General features: G+C 36.0%; 1 protein-coding gene across 8 annotated transcripts in view; it reads left to right on the top strand.

The window, feature by feature from the left end:
* UBR5 (ubiquitin protein ligase E3 component n-recognin 5) overlaps window positions 1–19153 on the top strand; it is a 155230-nt gene that overhangs the window by 107040 nt on the left and 29037 nt on the right. For all 8 annotated transcript variants that reach the window (XM_021675740.2, XM_021675739.2, XM_021675742.2 and 5 more), the window contains exons 23-40: window positions 2965–3116; window positions 3572–3667; window positions 4134–4257; window positions 4613–4710; window positions 5494–5642; window positions 6091–6182; window positions 7331–7477; window positions 7579–7697; window positions 7782–7908; window positions 8001–8130; window positions 8987–9147; window positions 9256–9495; window positions 13446–13569; window positions 14516–14627; window positions 15194–15325; window positions 16020–16277; window positions 16858–17126; window positions 17299–17510. In XM_021675740.2, the coding sequence (XP_021531415.1) occupies window positions 2965–3116; window positions 3572–3667; window positions 4134–4257; window positions 4613–4710; window positions 5494–5642; window positions 6091–6182; window positions 7331–7477; window positions 7579–7697; window positions 7782–7908; window positions 8001–8130; window positions 8987–9147; window positions 9256–9495; window positions 13446–13569; window positions 14516–14627; window positions 15194–15325; window positions 16020–16277; window positions 16858–17126; window positions 17299–17510 (2742 nt within the window). The remainder of the gene's footprint in view (window positions 1–2964; window positions 3117–3571; window positions 3668–4133; window positions 4258–4612; window positions 4711–5493; window positions 5643–6090; window positions 6183–7330; window positions 7478–7578; window positions 7698–7781; window positions 7909–8000; window positions 8131–8986; window positions 9148–9255; window positions 9496–13445; window positions 13570–14515; window positions 14628–15193; window positions 15326–16019; window positions 16278–16857; window positions 17127–17298; window positions 17511–19153) is intronic.

Genomic DNA, 19153 nt, shown 5'->3' with positions numbered 1-19153 from the left:
AATTATTTCAGGTATTTCATTTCCTCAGGGAAATTACAGGTGCAAATCAAGTTGGACTCTGATATGGTTGGTCCAATGCCAGTGCTGCCATCTTTTTTTCATGTCAGGATTATTTTGAAGGCAAAGACTAAAAGGAGCTTCAAGAGTGGGTGATGCGTTGCTCACAGAAATAATTTGCAGAGTAAGCTCCTTTGAGGAATTTGCCGAAGATTTCACTGCAGTGCTCTTAACCAGTTCAAACTCAGGGCTTCCGGTTGGACAGATGAAAGCACAGGAGTCTTATTATCCACGCCGGGCAGTAGGAAGTCCACAGACTGCTTCATTGAAGTGAAACCTTCCTCTAGCCTCCAATGGATTTTCTAGGCGATGCCCCTTGATGAGTATGCAGGCTGGGATTCCTGAGCTGTAAGCTCAAAACTGATGCGATTTCAATATTGAATGGAATACTGTTAAATGCCTTCAGATGATGATGATTTGACTCAGAAGTTTTATTATGTGACTCAATAGTTCCTGAGTACAAAGGGCAGATTTAGTGGAAAGCTTGATTGATGCATCTGATTGCAGGTGTATGTACTCTAGAGATTGTTAATCTGGAAGACACATGACCTTCGCTTTTTTGTCACAGTGTTATGTTTGAACATGACTGGATTCTAAGGCTTCTGTAGCATGGATATAACGTGCTTACAAAGAGGAAATTACATCATCCTTGAATTCTTCCATATTGTCAGAAAATACGATGACTCCAGGCAAGCCTATACGAAGAAATGTCAAAACTCTGAATCTTAGCAGCCAAGGTGGTATCTCCTCAGTATTGTCCTCAGCCACTGAGGATACAGGTGAATCTTCATGAATTGTGTACAACATCTTGAAGAATAATTTTCTTTTTTTGTTTTTTGTTTTTTGTTTTTTAAGAATCTATATGAGGAGCTGGGCATTGTACTTAAAAATGTTCCCAAGACCTAATGAAGAAAAGAGGTTAAGGACAATTTTAAAAATGACAAGGAATGGCCCCCTCATTTAATATTGAATTGACTACATCACAACAACAAAGTTGGGAGTTTGCAAGTTCAAGATGAGACTATGGTCTCAATTTATCTTCATTTATTCTTAATCTGCTTTAAGCTAGAAGTTGGAGAATAGTTCACATATGTTTTTTGTTTGGCCTGCGCAATGTTAGAATTTTTTTCTTTTAATTTGAATGCCTTTAGATAAGCATGTGTGCCTCCAGCTTGTCACTACCCCCATTTCTTACACCTGACTGCACTTAATTATTTTACCTTTCCGACCCACTAGCCATTGAGTTTGTGACTCTGGTGTAAGCATTCTTGATAAGGCCAAAACATGCATTTATTTTCAAGTTATTTGCAGTGTCTCCCAATTATTGCTGATTTTTTTTTTTTTTTTTTTGTACTTTGAGTGAGACACATTAGGATACCAGGTGTCTGTTGAGCTTAATTAAAATCGTATAGGAGCATCACAGTGTGAACAGTCACCATGGTGTGTACTGTTACTGGTAAGGAGTCTTCCATTTCCTCTGGGTGATGTCTTTGGACAGGGAAGTGACCTGGACTGAAACAATCACTGTGCCATGCTCCCTCCACATTATAAAAGCTCTTAAACTCAAGTTTCTAAATTGGAAAAAAGAAGACATTGATACTATAAAAGAGTTAACTGTAGTTACTTTTTAATAGTGAATACTATAATGGCAAACGTATTATTTGAGACAGTAACATTTACATTGCAGAATCTTCTAGAGTGTTTTTATTCTAAAAAATACATCAATAATAAGCCTTATAAAATAGATAAGTTCCTGAACATAGTCTCTAAAAGTAATTTTTTTGTGAATGCTTTTTTAAAAAAAAGTTCCTTATAAAATTAAAAATGTATTGATATGGAAAAACACATTTATCCTCAATTAAATAATAATTGCAATTAGAGATTTAAACATTAATAAAACCTTTGAAATTATTTATAGATGTATTACGCTTATCTAGTAAGGTGTTAGATCTCTCACATCAGAATGTCATGTCTTTGAGATTCATTCTACATGGGAGAATGAAGTCCCCTATGTGTTGTCTGGCCCTCAAAATGAAGTTTTTATCCATTTACAAGTGCTAAAATTGTGGCTGAATGAAGGGATTTGCCTTTTGTCCTCTCTCTTAAATCATTGTTAGTTCTAAATGTATTAATTTTGTAGCTGTTGTAAGATTTTATTCAAAGTAAAGTATAGCTTTTCATACAGGTAGTTACCAGTTCCCTGAACAAGTTCTGTGTTTGTGATTATTTCTTTTTCTTTTTAGTGATGTGTACACCTATACAGTATTTTTTTTATAGCAGGAGGAAAAAAAAATCATGCCCACACATTAATCTAACAACACATTTTATAAACTCTAGTTTCATTCATTAATTTCTTTGAGATGCAAGTTGTACTGTTAAAAAATTCTTTTTTTTTTGTATAAAAATTTAAATTGGTCTTTGTTTTAAAACTACTCATTGTGTGGATATTAGTTCAGTTGCTTTTGAGATTATAAAAGGGATTTAGTGTTGAACAATACTGGTTTTGTGCTAACCAGTATGATTGCTGATGTCTACTATTAAACTTAATTCTTAACTGATTACAAACGGGGGATAGAAACTTTTTTGTTTTAATGTTTAGCTGTTCTTTTATCTGAACTGTATGAAAGATTATTTCTAATCTTACTTCACCGCAGCTTTCGTTCCCTTTGCTTAAGTTTGTGTGGGAGCTTAATATAGTGATTTTAGTGCTGAACGGTGTACTAGGAGCCCCCAGTTTTATTTCTCACTGACTTATTCTGTGATTCCAGAATTGGCATTTGTACTTCACATCCCTTGCCTGGAGTGCTTGCTTGTAGGACATACTTTCATCTTCTCAGATGAGAAGTTACACCATTTTATTGTGTGTAGATGTGGTAGTGAGCTCTGATTTTGTTCATGTTCTTTTAGTTTGAGATTACGGGAAATGATGAGACGTTCCTTGAGAGCAGCTGGTTTGGGTAGACATGAAGCTGGAGCTTCATCCAGTGACCACCAGGATCCAGTTTCACCCCCCATAGCTCCCCCTAGTTGGGTTCCTGACCCTCCTGCGATGGATCCTGGTAAGATCTATTATTTGATTTCATTTAGCATTTAACAAAAAGAGCAGGTCATGAAAGGAAATAATTTTAACATTTTAAAGGGATATTTAGAAATTTGAAATATTTGAAAGTATAGTACAATGAATATTATAACTAGTTATAAAATTAGATTTAAGGTATTTGTATTTTAAAAATTAAAATTCCAGAACTCTTGTCAGGTATTCCACTTTTAATGAAATATTTATTTCTATACCAGTAAGAAGCTCAGTTATTCCTTTATTAGTAATATATCGAGATAAATCAATAGATTTGCCTAGTGTATTCCTTCTCCTATAGTTTGGAAAAGAAGTTTCCACTTAAACTCTATCCAATTTGACCTTTGGCTTGCAGAGAAAAGCCTAAAGGCCAGTTAAGAGAGCATGTTAGGAATATGTTGCCTATAATGATATACATCCTACTGTTCTGTTTACTGAAAGATGGTGACATTGATTTTATCCTGGCCCCCGCTGTGGGATCTCTTACCACAGCAGCGACCGGTACTGGTCAAGGACCAAGCACCTCCACAATTCCAGGTAAGAATCTGTACTCTTTGTCTGCCTAGTCACCTGGAAGAAAAAAGGACACACTTTGGATGTAGGGTTCTGCAGATCTACATTTTATCTCAAGGAGACTTTTCTTTGCTTGAGAAACATCTAATTCTTTGGATTACCTTCTGTATGTCAGTTCAAATATGTGGTGTCTATGTATATATAATTCAGAAATCAGATGAGATTTGTAAAATGTTGTTCATAGGTTTAAATTCTTCATGATGAAGTTAATTTATTACTGATGCTAGAATATTGTTTTGGTAGCTTATGTGCCTGATATATTATTCCAGAATATTCTTTAAAAAAATTCTAACTGCTTTTTGCACTACAATAGGCAGTGTGCCCCATTGTCTATGTGCTCATGTGCCCCATAGGCAGAGTAGCCCAGAATATTCTTTTACTCTGTCTTCTTCATTCTTGTTTTGTACCAAATGGATATGCTTAATTACAGGTCCTTCCGCAGAGCCATCTGTAGTAGAATCCAAGGATCGAAAGGCGAACGCTCATTTTATATTAAAATTGTTATGTGACAGTGTGGTCCTCCAGCCCTATCTACGAGAACTTCTTTCTGCCAAGTAAGAGGATTTGATATGTTTTTCATATGAAGATTTAGCTTAGCTTAGCTTTTACTGTTAAAGTTTATCTTCTTACACTGTATGGACAACAGTTAAGTAAATTTAAAGTGATTTATCAGAATCCAACATGATACTCCCTCTACTACTAAGCTCTGTTCAGTGAAAGAGGCTGTTGCAACATCATGTAGTGTACATTAAATGACTATAAATTGGCTTTTATGTTAGCTTGATCGAGGGTGTATATTTATATGTTAAAGACTAAAACAAAATTTAGTTTTTCGTTTTATCGTGAACATTTATAATCAGGAAGGAAAATAGTAATTAATATTTTCACATATAATTTTTCTTATTTTAGAGATGCAAGAGGGATGACCCCATTTATGTCAGCTGTAAGTGGCCGAGCTTATCCTGCTGCAATTACCATCTTAGAAACTGCTCAGAAAATTGCAAAAGGTAATTACAGATCCTAATGAGTTACATATTTTTCAATTTCTGTATACATATTATCATAATTATTCAGACTGAATTTCCGTATATGTAAATGATACAGTTGATTGGAAATGATCAAGATTTGTGTGTATGAAATTCATGTGTTTATACTTTTTTCAAGTGTACTGTGTCTTCTAACTTTCCATAAAAAATAGCTGATATAAATTTTTTGATTTAAAAATAAATTTTCCATAATGAACAGTGTAAAATCTTTGGAAAATAAAGGTGGATTACTGATAGAACTTCTTGGTACTTAATTGGCGTTAAGCAATATCATTTTATAGAATAATAGGGAGATGTCTTGTTGTTACTTATGACTTAGAATTCCTGCTAAATAGAAAACATTAAGGATTGTTAGTTCTTACCATCCAGCCTTTGGAAGATTAAAGTAGTTATCTTTTTAAAACACTAATAGTTTATGATATGATCTGTAATTTGCTAAATAGAGCCAGGACTTGAATCTTAACTGCCTGAAACAGAACTAAGGATTCAGGTGGCTGATGTATAGTGTGTTTGTATTGTCATCATATGCGGGTATGATATTATTATGCTTTACTTTATATTGTTCCCAAATTGGTTAGATTTATTTGCATGCTGTCTCTGTATAATACTTTTTAAAACTGCATCTAATTTCTGTTTATATATATATATATAGTGTATACACTTAAAGCCTTTCTATTTGAAGATAATGGATGGCTAATTAAGTCCTTTCCTGAGAGATGAACTGCTATGTTCTTACTTTTTTAGCTGAAGTATCCTCAAGTGAAAAAGAGGAAGACGTATTCATGGGAATGGTTTGCCCATCAGGTACCAACCCTGATGACTCTCCTTTATATGTCTTATGTTGTAATGACACTTGCAGTTTTACATGGACTGGAGCGGAGCATATTAACCAGGTAAATTATTTTTACATTTTCCTGTATTAATCATATCTTTGTGTCTTTTTTCCCTATGACTATCACTAGACTTTCAGTGTTCAGCTTTGGAATCATTAGGTCTGATATAAAGAAAGTTGATTTAATTCCTAAGTAAATGAGGCAAAAGAGCTGATTGCTCAGTTAAATTTGGCATATCATGAAAATGTTCACTGGGTAGTATCTGATCCACAAATCTTGATATAGATGTTATAACTATAAAGTCTTTTTGGGGATGATATATTTTTTTCTGTTTGCATACAATTATAAACTGTGTATTTGTTGTAGTTCTTTATAACGCCTAGTTTTCCAAAGCACATAATTTTGTTTGTTGAGATTGAATTGTTTCAGAAAATATCAGAAATAATTATGATGATGAGATATATGCATACTTTTAATTATTCCTTTAAAAGTACACTCTTAATTTTAGGATATTTTTGAGTGTCGAACTTGTGGCTTGCTGGAATCACTTTGTTGTTGTACAGAATGTGCAAGGGTTTGTCATAAAGGTCATGATTGCAAGTGAGTACAATTCTAGTTTTTTTTAGTTTAATACCATAAACTGTTTAGATTTATATTGCTGTAATGAAATAATCTATACTAAGCTATGTGTTAATTCAGAAAGCGTGAGATTACATTTCCCTTGTTTAAGTCAGTTTGTGGATATGTGATTCTTGATTTCAAGTATACTTTGAAATGTTTGATTTCTTTGCTAGTTCTAATGTAGCCCTCCTTAAATAAAAGTAAGTGATTATACATCGTAACTAGGATCAGATTAGTCTTTTGAGAAATAGATCTACAGAATGTTTCCTGAGTGTATTATGCAGCGAATTCTCAGGCCCCTCTAGTAGGGTATACTAGGAAAAAATTGCCATAGGCCTTGAGGGAGTCAAGGTGAATGTTTGAACTGTGTCTTACTTACACTAAATGCAACAGTCTTTCATTCAGCAACAGTTAACCACAGCTAGTTCTGTTGGTTTTCACAAACCTAAGAAGCAACGAAATACCCTAGCACTAACATCTGGGATGTTTTAGGATTATGGATAGGGACATCAGTATATATGACTACAAATGTTATAATTAATAGAGAATTAGTCTGTAAAAACCATCTACCATGCCATTAAGTAATTGTGTAGGACAAGTGAAAAATTTTAATGGATATTGCATTGCTTATTTATAATTTTTGTTAAGAGAATTCTGGTTGTTATTTTTGTCTTCCTTATTTTAAGCATCTAAAAGTATAATAATCTGTTTATTATTGATTTTTTGCCAAGTGTACTAGATGCCAGGGTGGTCATGAATAGTCCTGACAGTGTTCACAGTCCTATGAGAGACCACAAGCAAGAAATATCTGCCAGTAGGGTTACAGGGCTCATTAGATGCATGCAGGAGGACCACTTGAACTTCATTTGAGTTCGTGAAGAGATTCCAAAAGTGACTATACCTGAGTCTTAGAGTACCTCTTCTCATGAGAATGAGAAGTTGCTTTATAGACGCCATTACTACTGAGTGATCCTTTTTGTTATATAAGCTTTGACAGTTATACTTTGCATTTAGAAATTAACAAGGGCTCTCTCTAGTTTCAGTGATTTATACCTTCATAATGTCAACATAAACCATTGTATATTTTAAAAATTCAGTTTTTCTACTTGTGTATGAATTCTCCGTAGACTCAAACGGACATCACCAACAGCCTACTGTGATTGTTGGGAGAAATGTAAATGTAAAACTCTAATTGCTGGACAGAAATCTGCTCGTCTTGATCTACTTTATCGCCTGCTCACTGCTACTAATCTGGTCACTCTGCCAAACAGCAGGCAAGTAGGATTTTTAGGACAATTTACAGTAAGTTAAAAAAGCGCAGCACAGTGGAGTAACTTTTCAGCCTCCCTTCTCACAGCAGTGTTCTATTTTGCAGGGGAGAGCACCTCTTACTATTCTTAGTACAGACAGTCGCAAGGCAGACAGTGGAGCATTGCCAGTACAGGCCACCTCGCATCAGGGAAGATCGTAACCGAAAAACAGCCAGTCCTGAAGGTGAGTAAATTAGACATTTGTGACACTTGTGGGAAGCAATATGTTTTATTTTTGTTTTGCTCATTTATTTCTTTTTCATTTTAGATTCAGATATGCCTGATCACGATTTAGAGCCTCCAAGATTTGCCCAGCTTGCATTGGAGCGTGTTCTACAGGACTGGAATGCCTTGAAATCTATGATTATGTTTGGGTCACAGGAGAATAAAGACCCGTATGTATTCATTAAAACCTTTTTAAATTTATGTATTTCCTATGTTAGTGTAGACTTTTTACAGTTCATTCTGTCTTTCCTTCCTCCTCAAGTCTTAGTGCCAGCAGTAGAATAGGCCATCTTTTGCCAGAAGAGCAAGTATACCTCAATCAGCAAAGTGGCACAATTCGGCTGGACTGTTTCACTCATTGCCTTATAGTTAAGTGTACAGCAGATATTTTGGTAAGTTCTTTGAATGTGTATTACAAGTACATGAAAAGTATGTTTTTCAAGTACTCTTCTTTGCTGTGAAAGTAGAAAAGAATTTAAACCTTAAGTCCCAGTGCTAATGAGGTTATGGTAATAACACACTCAGATAGGAATGGGGTGGCATTGCATTACTTCCTCTCTGGAAAACAAATTGGCAATGTCAAATGTTATAAAACTTATCAATGCCTTCAGAACCTGTCATAAAGAAATAATTTACAATATGAGAAAAATAAACGCATGTTACAGAATAATGTAAAATTTAAAAACAAATACTTCATCAGCTCGATAATAGTGGACTCTTGAATCAAATTATAGCCTGACCACTTACTGGAACATGATGAAACAATTTAAAAATAAACCTTATTGTAAATAACATTTAAAAAAAAACAAACTGAAAATTGGGTGTTCTCTGTAGTTAATATTTATACAAGAAACTGTGCACAGAAAAGAGACTAGAAAGTAATGGTTCCGTGAGGGAGATGTGATTATGAATTTATTTACATAAATATTTGAATCTGCTTTGCTGTTTTGGAAAGTACCCTAGAGTAAGTTAAATATATTCTGATTTGATGTAGTTGGTATTGTTCATCTAAATATTAGTTGATATATATATGGGACTACGGGACAAAAAATAAGAAATCATACATTTAGGACTCACTGTATTGGTAGGTATATTTCATAAATAGACCTTATAAATGTTTTGGTTAAATTTGTTTTGAGATTTTAATTTGAAATGTTAATACTGAAAAAGTGTTAGCACTTACAGCTTTATGAATTTCTGAGCATCTTATGAAATATCTTAACATTAATAGAGTTATAATTTTTAAAGCTTTTAGATACTCTACTAGGTACACTAGTGAAAGAACTCCAAAACAAATATACACCTGGACGTAGAGAAGAAGCTATTGCTGTGACAATGAGGTTTCTACGTTCAGTGGCAAGAGTTTTTGTCATTCTGAGTGTGGAAATGGCTTCATCCAAAAAGAAAAAGTAAGGCATCCTTTTTGATTTTGGCTTGGATACCATGTTTCACAGTTTTTGTGATAGTGATTTATGCATATGAAAAGATAGATTGTTACATTTCTCTTTTTGTTCTAGCAACTTTATTCCACAACCAATTGGAAAATGCAAGCGTGTATTCCAAGCATTGCTACCTTATGCTGTGGAAGAATTGTGCAACGTGGCAGAGTCACTGATTGTTCCTGTAAGAATGGGGATTGCTCGTCCAACTGCACCATTTACTCTGGCTAGTACTAGCATAGATGCCATGCAAGGCAGTGAAGAATTATTTTCAGTGGAACCACTGCCACCACGACCATCATCTGATCAGTCTAGCAGGTAAACTGCTACCAGCTAACAGATTCCAGTTAATTCTCTCTCTGGAAATGTCATGTTTGGCTTACTAAAACCTTTGCATAAGCACTCAGGTGGTGTACATGATCATTTGTGTAATATAAAATAACCAGAAAGCTGGAATTTTAAATATTTTTCTGCAACAGCTGTATTATCAAGGACAGGGCTAAAATGACTCCATGATAAATGTTTCTGATTATAAGATTATTTGTTCTTAAATCTCATTTATCTTTTCTATTTGTTTGCTAGTTTCCCCAATTACACTGTAAGCTTGTTGAATCAGGATGTTGAGAAACTAGAACTTTAATATGTATGAAAATGACTTGGAACTCTTATTAAAATATAGATTCCCATTCTGGAGGTCTGGAGGTGGGGCCTTCAACTTCATATGTCTTTCAAGTTCTTAGGTGATGCCAGTTCTGCTGGTTTAGGGGCCATCGGCCATCCTTTTCAGTAGTAATGCTCTAGATCTTTGGTAAATATTTAGTATATTTTGTTTTTCAAGTCTGATTTTATTACCATGTGCATGTGTAAATGTTTTAATAAGGACCTTTAGGATCTAAAGACCCTTTTCTGGAAAACATTTCTGTTAATAAGGATGGCCTGCTTTAGTATTTGGGATAGTTCCCAACTTGTCATCCCTGGATTTGATCTGGGTTGGTGTTGAGTATCTGCTCTCACCATTCTCTAGGCCAGTATAAGTGTCCCAACTTTTCCTTTAATGTCAGGTGTCCCTTTAATCTACATCCAGTTTTGTCTGACAGAGCTCTTCCATAGTATCCTTGATACTGATATACCTCCAGGACTTGTTGAAAACTGTTATAAATCAAGCTGTATATCCTCAGATTTGTCAAATCCTATGCCATTATTAAATTATTCTGCTAGTGAGATCTGCTTGGATATATCATGTTCCTAATCTTGATACCCTGTGAGGAACTCATAATTACTTAAATGGTATTACTTTGTGAATTCTTAGTATTCCTCCCTTGATCTTGTTCTAGAACGTAAAAAATTGATGGCTATTGAACAGATTTTGGGGTCATCTCATTTCTAAACACTGCCCATGAAACTGTTCCTACTAAGTTTCAAGATTTTGTGTCATCTTGTTCTTAGTCTCATTATTAAAGTGTTATATACTCTTAAACTCTCTTTATTCCACTCCCTTTGCTTGGTTCTTGAGGCAATTTCCTAAATCTTTGAGAAGGAGATCTCATGTGATAATTAAGAATTAGTGCTGTTTTCTTCAATTGTTAAAAGTTCTTTATTATAGTATAGTACATTCTTACCCATAAAAGGTGTATTTTGACTGGTGTTTCAAGGATGTCTTAAGTTTAAAAACACAGACTTGACTGTTTTCTGGGATATCACTTGTGTTGGATTATAGATGGTGTATTTCATCCCATTGAGAGTGAAGTCTTATAGTAGTTTTGCTTTTTCTGTTGCTTCTTTCCACCTTTTAAAAATGTTCGTATTAATTCTTAGTAAATAATTTGTTTCTACTTTATTTCCATGTCTCTCATATAACAGTAACTAACAATTACTGAAATTTTATTGTGTACTAGGAACTTTTCTAAGCATTAGGGACACATTACCTGTTTTAATTTTCCCAATAAGTTATAGGTAACCACTATCATTCTAGTTTGTAAAATGAGGAAACTATGGCTCAGAGAAGTTAGGTAACTTCTCCAATGTAACACAGCTAATTAAAGTTTAGATATGGGACTTCAGTCTTGACAGATACTTTCTTTTTTTATTTTTTATTTTTTTGTATTCTGAATAGTAGATGGCAGAGTAGGGAGGAAGACTGCTTGGTGCTTGCTGATAGCATTGAGTCACCACACAGTTAACCAACTTTATAGTGTAGACTACAGTCCTGAACTCTCTAGAATGCAGACTTGTAGTTAGAAGTTCTGAAAATAGACCTTTTTTCTTTCTGCATCCATTCATGACTGAGATAGGGAAGTCTCTTGAGGTGTGATTTTCTGTTTCACTCCCTAATGGTGTTGCGCTTTTAAGATTTATGTTTAGCTTTATATATGTTAGGGGGACAGAAGAGGAGATTCCTGTGATGACTTCCTATCCTTTGCTTAGCCTCCAGACTCTCATGTGAAATCTGTGGTTTCTTGAAGCCCTTGTAGCCCAAGAGACATCAGTAGGTGCCTTTGGGATAAATGGTGGCACTATTCTTTCCAAGCTTTATATAGTATAATTGTTTCTCTTTATCACCAGCATAGCTGTACTTTTTTTTTTTTTTTTTTTTTAATATCTAGCATATGTAGATGTTCCTTAACAAGAGGCATTTCTCTGTACAATTAGTCTAACAAATTGCTGGAACTAGAAGTCCCCAAAACTTAGAAGTATGATATCAGGGCCTTTTAGACTAGGTTTTCAGGACTGTTGTGATTCATTGTGCCAGCAAGTCTGTTGGGAAGAAAGTTGAAGACACACAGGTAATTGGGGAGTTACACAGGTTGAGTATGCTGCAAAACTTCAAACTTTCTGAGCACCAACATGAGGCTCAGAGGAAATGTTTATTGGATCATTTTGGATTTCGGGATTGAAGATGCTCAGTTGATAAATGTATGTAATGCAGATACTCCAAAAAAATTAAAAAAAAAAAATCAAAACACTTCTGGTCCCAGCCATTCAGGTAAGGGATGTTCAACTGTAATGTGTTTTATGTATTGGTATTTTTAAATAACTTTTAAAAAATGGTATGTAGAGATTGGGTCTTGCTGTGTTGCCCAGGTTGATCTTAAATTCCTGTCCTCAAGCAATCCTCCCACCTCAGCCTCCCAAGGCATTGGGATTACAGGCATCAGCCACTATACCCAGCCTGCATTGGTAGTATTCTACATATTAAATGCATAACTTCTTAAAGTAACCACTTTGAGGGGACTATAGTTTTTGTGGGTGTTTGTGCCAGGATGTTTGTTTTAAAAAAAGAAATATTCATTAGTTATGGCTTCACACAGTGCTAACTTTTATGTTTTAATATTGAAATCTCTTTAGTGGTTGGAAATACCCTTTTTTATTTCTATAGATTTTCTGTTAGCCTTTCCCACTCTTGTAATTCATGATCTCTGTTTTACCAGTTACTTATAGTTCTAGTGTTGAACACCATATTGAGACCTTTAATCTGTTTGTTTGAAGGCATGGTGTTTCAGTTGACTCTAAGGTATAATTGGCTTCTTATTTCTCATAGCAACTGAGGTTAGGAAAGAACCCATCAGTGCAATCACTTAAAGGTCTTTTGACTTCAGCATCTTTTTACCCTCCCATTTCTTAATCTATAAATAATAGGTGACATGGTTATTTAGCCACCAATTTCAGATCTCTGGTCTGCATTTTAAGCTATTTTCTGGTTCTCCCTTTCCTTTTATAATCCAGTCAACTGTCTTTTCTTGGTTGTTTCCAAGTCAGGTGTTCAGGGAAGTGAAACTTTTGCCACTTTGCCTTTGGTTATGACTCTGTCTTAAAATCATACTTTTGAACTGATGTTTTTCCCCACACACATCAGCAAATCATTAGTTAAGAAGCTCATGCAAAGTAGAAATCATATCGGATCTCTTAAAGGTTAGATCACTTGCATTAAACACTTTATGTTAATGCACAAATGATGCTATCAGAGCCTTTGGAAACTGAGAACTGCTGGTGGAGGAGGAAAAATCTCCCTGTAGAATTTTTCAATGGGATGGACTCATACAAATATGTGCATAAACACGGATTTGAAATGACTTTAAAAGAAAAAGCATATTCTGAGATTTATGTTTTCTGATTTACTATAGATAAGTATTGATGGTTTCTAAGAATTCCCAGATTTAAAATCAGATCCTAGCAAGTGTCTCACATGTAATAAATGAGTTAAATAAAAGTATGTGTTGCCTATCTGAACTGTGGCAGCAGTATACTCACAAGTTCCTGATTGTTTACAGCTCCAGTCAGTCTCAGTCATCCTACATCATCAGGAATCCACAGCAGAGGCGCATCAGCCAGTCACAGCCTGTTCGGGGCAGAGATGAAGAACAGGATGATATTGTTTCAGCAGATGTGGAAGAGGTGGTTTTAACTGTTTTAATTGTGGTAGATTAAAAAAGCTTTTATTTTGTGGGAAAGGAAGAGTAGTCACTAGAAGCTATATTAATAGTAGCTTGAGATTATTATATGCGTTTGCATCCAGTTTGTAGATGTTTGTTGTATATTCTCATTTGTGGTTTTACATAGTAAAATTATTTTAATAATTTGTGACTTACTGGATTTTAGGAAATTGGACACAAACTTGTCTTTACCTAAGGATTGAGAGTGAAGATACTCTTTGTTAACAGCAAAGATATTCTTTTTTTTTTTTTTTTAAGACAGAGTCTCACTCTGTCACCCAGGCTAGAGTGCAGTGGCGTGATCTTGGCTCACAGCAACCTCCGCCTCCTGGGTCCAAGTGATTGTCCTGCCTCAGCCTCCTGAGTAGCTGGGATTACAGGTGTGCAGCCCCACGCCTGGCTGATTTTTGTATTTTTAGTAGAGATGGGGTTTCACCATTTGATCAGGCTGGTCTCGAACTCCTGACCTCATGATCTGCCTCCAAAAGTGTTGGGATTACAGGTGTGAGCCATCACACCCGGCCAAGATACTCTTAATGTTAGAAAAATTTAGTAGTTTTGTGCAATGCATTTGAAAGAGGATACTATATATTTATGAAGTAAATTTTATCATGGCCACAGTATATAAAAATTTAACTCTCCTCCCTGCCTCCAGTATAATTTTTAAACTTCTAATTTGAGTGTTTTGTATGTTCAGTAATAAACTTTGGGACCTGTGGATATAATTTCTGACAGCAAATTGTCACTAACAAATGAAGATTTTCAAGACTGCTTGGTGTATATGATTTAGAATTCTCTGTAGTTAGGGATCTTTGCATTTTACTTAACTAGTTTCTTTGGGGGAACACTGGTAGAGATACAGGTTTGTTATGTACTTTGATTGTCTACAAATAAGATTCTGGATTTAGGTTGAGGTGGTGGAGGGTGTGGCTGGAGAAGAGGATCATCATGATGAACAGGAAGAACATGGGGAAGAAAATGCTGAGGCAGAGGGACAACATGATGAGCATGATGAAGACGGTATGCAGGTTATTTGAGAAATTACTCTGTATGAGTAAATCAGGTACTTTTAAAACAGAGAAACCTCTTTTGAATGTATAGTGAAATGGTCAACTTAGTTTCTGCCAAGCGTTTCTGTAGCATCTGTTTCAAAATTTTAGGAGCTATATAAATACATATATAAAATGATTTCCCTTTTTCCTTTTTGTTTAAGTCACTTTCCTAAAAGACTTTTTAAAAAAAATTGTAGTCGCATTATGAAACATTTGGAAATAAGAGAAAAGGAAAATAAATCACCCTTAATTACACCTAGGTGCAATGATTTGTATATTTACTTTCAGTCCTCCCCTGCACTGCCCTGTTGTGATAGTCTGTTGACTACCATAATTTCCCTAGTCATTCTTCAAAGGTTGAGTAGTTACTTATTTTTATTGTAGTTATCCCTTCTCTCTCACACCATTCCTCTTCTCCCCAACTCCCACCCACCATGGCTTCTTAGTTCCCACCCTTATGATATTCTGGCATAACAGACCCTGTTTTAAATCATAGTAGTTTGTGCTTTTTTCTTATTTAAATATATTTTTTAGGGAGTGATATGGAGCTGGACTTACTAGCAGCAGCTGAAACAGAAAGTGATAGTGAAAGTAACCATAGCAACCAAGATAATGCTAGTGGGCGCAGAAGTGTTGTCACTGCAGCAACTGCTGGTTCAGAAGCAGGTATGTCACCTTATCCCGACAACTTTCTTGGTTATGCTAAGGCTGTGTGAGTATGCAGCATGGATTGGTTCATGCTTTGTGTGATATATACAAGGGTGGCTAAGCATTTTTATAACTTCATCTTTGTTCTCTGGATATTAGTAAAGAAAGTATTATTTTAATAATTCTTACCCCAGCTTTTCTGGCTATTAAATAATGAATGGATTTTAAAGTTCATTTAAAAGGTTTTGATTTTCTTTTCTTTCTTTTTGTTTTTTTGAATTGGGTATCACTCTGTCACTTAGGCTGGATATTCCAGTGGTGCAGTCAGAGCTCTTTGCAGCCTTGAACTCCTGAGTTCCTACCTCAGCCTCCTGAGTAGCTGGGACTACAGGTGCAAGCCACCACATCGGGCTAATTTTTTTTTTTTTTTAAAGAGATGTGATCTTGCTGTGTTGCCCAGACTGGTCTTGAGCTCCTGAGCTCCAGCAGTCATCCTACCTCAGCCTCCTCAGTTGTTGGAATTATAGGCATGTGCCACCACACTCAACCAAAAGTTATTTTCTAATAAAAACTATTTTAGTGGTGAGTTTTGTGGATTATTGAATACAATCTGGCATTCTGTTTAATATGTATGCTTTCCTGAATGAGGAGGGTACATTGTAATTATTATTAACAAAAACAATGTTTTTGGTTTTAAAAATAAAAATTTTAGGAGCAAGCAGTGTTCCTGCCTTCTTTTCTGAAGATGATTCTCAATCAAATGACTCAAGTGATTCTGATAGCAGTAGTAGTCAGAGTGATGACATAGAACAGGAGACCTTTATGCTCGATGAACCATTAGAAAGAACCACAAATAGCTCTCATGCCAATGGTGCTGCCCAAGCTCCCCGTTCAATGCAGTGGGCTGTCCGCAACACCCAGCATCAGCGAGCAGCGAGTACAGCCCCTTCCAGTACATCTACACCAGCAGGCAAGTCTGAAAACTTGGTATTCCTAAGAATACTTAAATAGATTTTTTAAATTATGCATGCTTATCTAGGGAGCAAATTAGTTTTGACAGTTCCTCGTTGTTTTATTGAGTTTCAAATATAAAAATGAGGCGCTTATGATAATAGCAGGGTTTCCCAGTCTTTGCATTATTGCAGCTTTGGGCTGGATAACTGTGGAAGACTATCTTATGCATTGTGGAATGTTAAGCAGCATTCTTAGCCTACACCCAATAGATGCCAATAAAACCCATCTCAGCCTTCTTCCCCTCCCCTTGGCTCCCACAGTTGTGATAACCAAAAATATCTGCAGATACTGCCAAATGTATACCCCCTTTGGCAGGGTAGGGTGGTGGTGTGGGGATCAGATTTCCCCTGGTTGAGAACTTTATATTAATTCTTGTCCTCTCAATACCCCTCTCCCCAAAATAGTGTGGTTTAGGCAAAGTTTTTGACTCCGCTACCACAATTGACCATTTAGATTTACATAAGTATGTACAATGCGAGAGAAGCACAATTAGCGCTTGACGTTAGCTCATTGTGGTTGTCCTTTTTTCCTTATAGCAAGTTCAGCGGGTTTGATTTATATTGATCCTTCAAACTTACGCCGGAGTGGTACCATCAGTACAAGTGCCGCAGCTGCAGCAGCTGCTTTGGAGGCTAGCAACGCCAGCAGCTACCTAACATCTGCAAGCAGTTTAGCCAGGGCTTACAGCATTGTCATTAGACAAATCTCGGACTTGATGGGCCTTATTCCTAAGTATAATCACCTAGTATACTCTCAGATTCCAGCAGCTGTGAAATTGACTTACCAAGATGCAGTAAACTTACAGGTATGAACCCACTGTGAAGTTTCTCATTCCAGTATATTTTTTTGGCTGTCAATTCTGAGAATTCCAGTATTAGGGGAATTAAATGTTAAACGTTTAAATGTTGATATACTGCTGCTATATCGAATTTAGTTCTATTTGAATAGTTTTAACTATTTTAGTTTGGTCTTCATAGAACTATGTAGAAGAAAAGCTTATTCCCACTTGGAACTGGATGGTCAGTATTATGGATTCTACTGAAGCTCAATTACGTTATGGTTCTGCATTAGCATCTGCTGGTGATCCTGGGCATCCAAATCATCCTCTTCACGCTTCTCAGAATTCAGCGAGAAGAGAGAGGATGACTGCGCGAGAAGAAGCTAGCTTACGAACACTTGAAGGCAGACGGTATGAAATTCTTAGTATATACGGAACATCCCTAACTTACAATGGATCCCCACCTTATAATCTTTTTTGACTTTTTTTTGGGAGTATTAAATACATTTAGACTTACGATGAGTTTATCAGGACATAACCACATCTTCACTCGAGGAGTATCTATACTTACGTATTTAGATAGAGAACCTCTATATCCTGGAAGTTTAAAGCTTTTTAATTGCTATTATGTAAGACCTCATCTTATTGTGAGAAAGAAATGACTTGCTTGCATTACTTAAATTGTTGAAGCATAATAGGCTGGTTATCATGCAAGCTATTTTTTCCCCCCCAAGACAGAGTTTCACTCTTGTCCCCTAGGCTGGAGTGCAGTGGCGCAATCTCGGCTCACTGCAACCTCTGCCTCCTGGTTTCAAGCAATTCTCTTGCCTCAGCCTCCTGAGTAGCTGGGATTACAGGCGCCCGCCACCATGCCTGGCTAGTTTTTGTATTTTCGGTAGAGATGAGGTTTCACCATGTTGACCAGGCTAGTCTCAAACTCCTGACCTCAGGTGATCCACCCATCTTGGCCTAGGTGTGAGCCACCATGCCCGGCTCTCCAAGCTATTTTTAAGAATCCATTTACATCATAGGAATCTGATACTAAAGACTTTTCATTTTTGAAGTTGTTAGTCTATGTCTTTGTCTCATCCCCAAGACCGCGCCCCACCCCCCACTCCTCTTAGAAAGTTAATTTGACTATGATTGGATATAGATGTACTTTGTACTCAGGAGGGGGAAAGTATGTGTGATTACCAGTGCTGCTCTTTCATTTCTCAATTCACATTTCTTTTTTTCTGCCTCCCCTATCCTGTTGAGTTATAATTAAAATATGTATCTATGTTTTTGTTATGTTCTTTTTATTCAGTTATAAAGTGATCTTTTTCAGGAGTAGGTATCAGCGCAAACACTGAACATAAGAGCAACAACAGTAATGTAGTAAAAGTGCTTCATACCTAAAGGCAAAATCCAAGGATTTGGTTCTAGCTCTGCCTCAGGATAAATACTTTTGTTAACTGTGGGTGGATCATACAGTGAGGAAAGACAAGGGTCTAGGAGATTACTTGGAAAGCAAGACAGTGATAGGCAGAGGTAATAGTTACTAAAGTAGGGCAGTGATGACCAAAAGGAGGGGTGATAAGCACTGAAATCATAAACAGAATTTAGGGCCTTGTTGAGGGATTAAGTAGGAGGGGGCATCGTTTATATTTAGACCTTGATTCTGAATAACTAATAGGAAAATTAAAGAGAAAAACCTAGGATAGTGTAATGGACAAACTTGCTTTTGAACATGTATGTGAGAACCGGGCAAAAAAATTTGGTAGAAATATCAAGTATACAGCATTGAGTGTTTGGCAAAGATAACTGTACTAGAGATAGAGATTTGAGAGGTAGCAGCTTTCCTATCCTAGAAAGCCTGCTTCACAAAGAGACAAAAGCCTTATCTTTGTTAGGCTGTAGTTCTTATCCCAGAGAACACAGAATTCTGATAACAGGTCTTGATTGGTGGCAGTGTTCTCTCTCCTTTCTCTCTGTCAGCTTTAATGTAATGATTCACATATTTCATATAATTTACCCATTTAAAGTGTCTAGTTCCATAGTTTTTTAGTCCTATA

Source organism: Aotus nancymaae, unplaced genomic scaffold, assembly GCF_030222135.1.
Source record: "Aotus nancymaae isolate 86718 unplaced genomic scaffold, 86718_ANA_hifiasm-v0.15.2.pri h1tg000036l, whole genome shotgun sequence".
Taxonomy (NCBI): domain Eukaryota; kingdom Metazoa; phylum Chordata; class Mammalia; order Primates; family Aotidae; genus Aotus; species Aotus nancymaae.
Note: the sequence above shows the minus strand (reverse complement) of the source record. Positions and strands in the feature narration are given on the sequence as shown.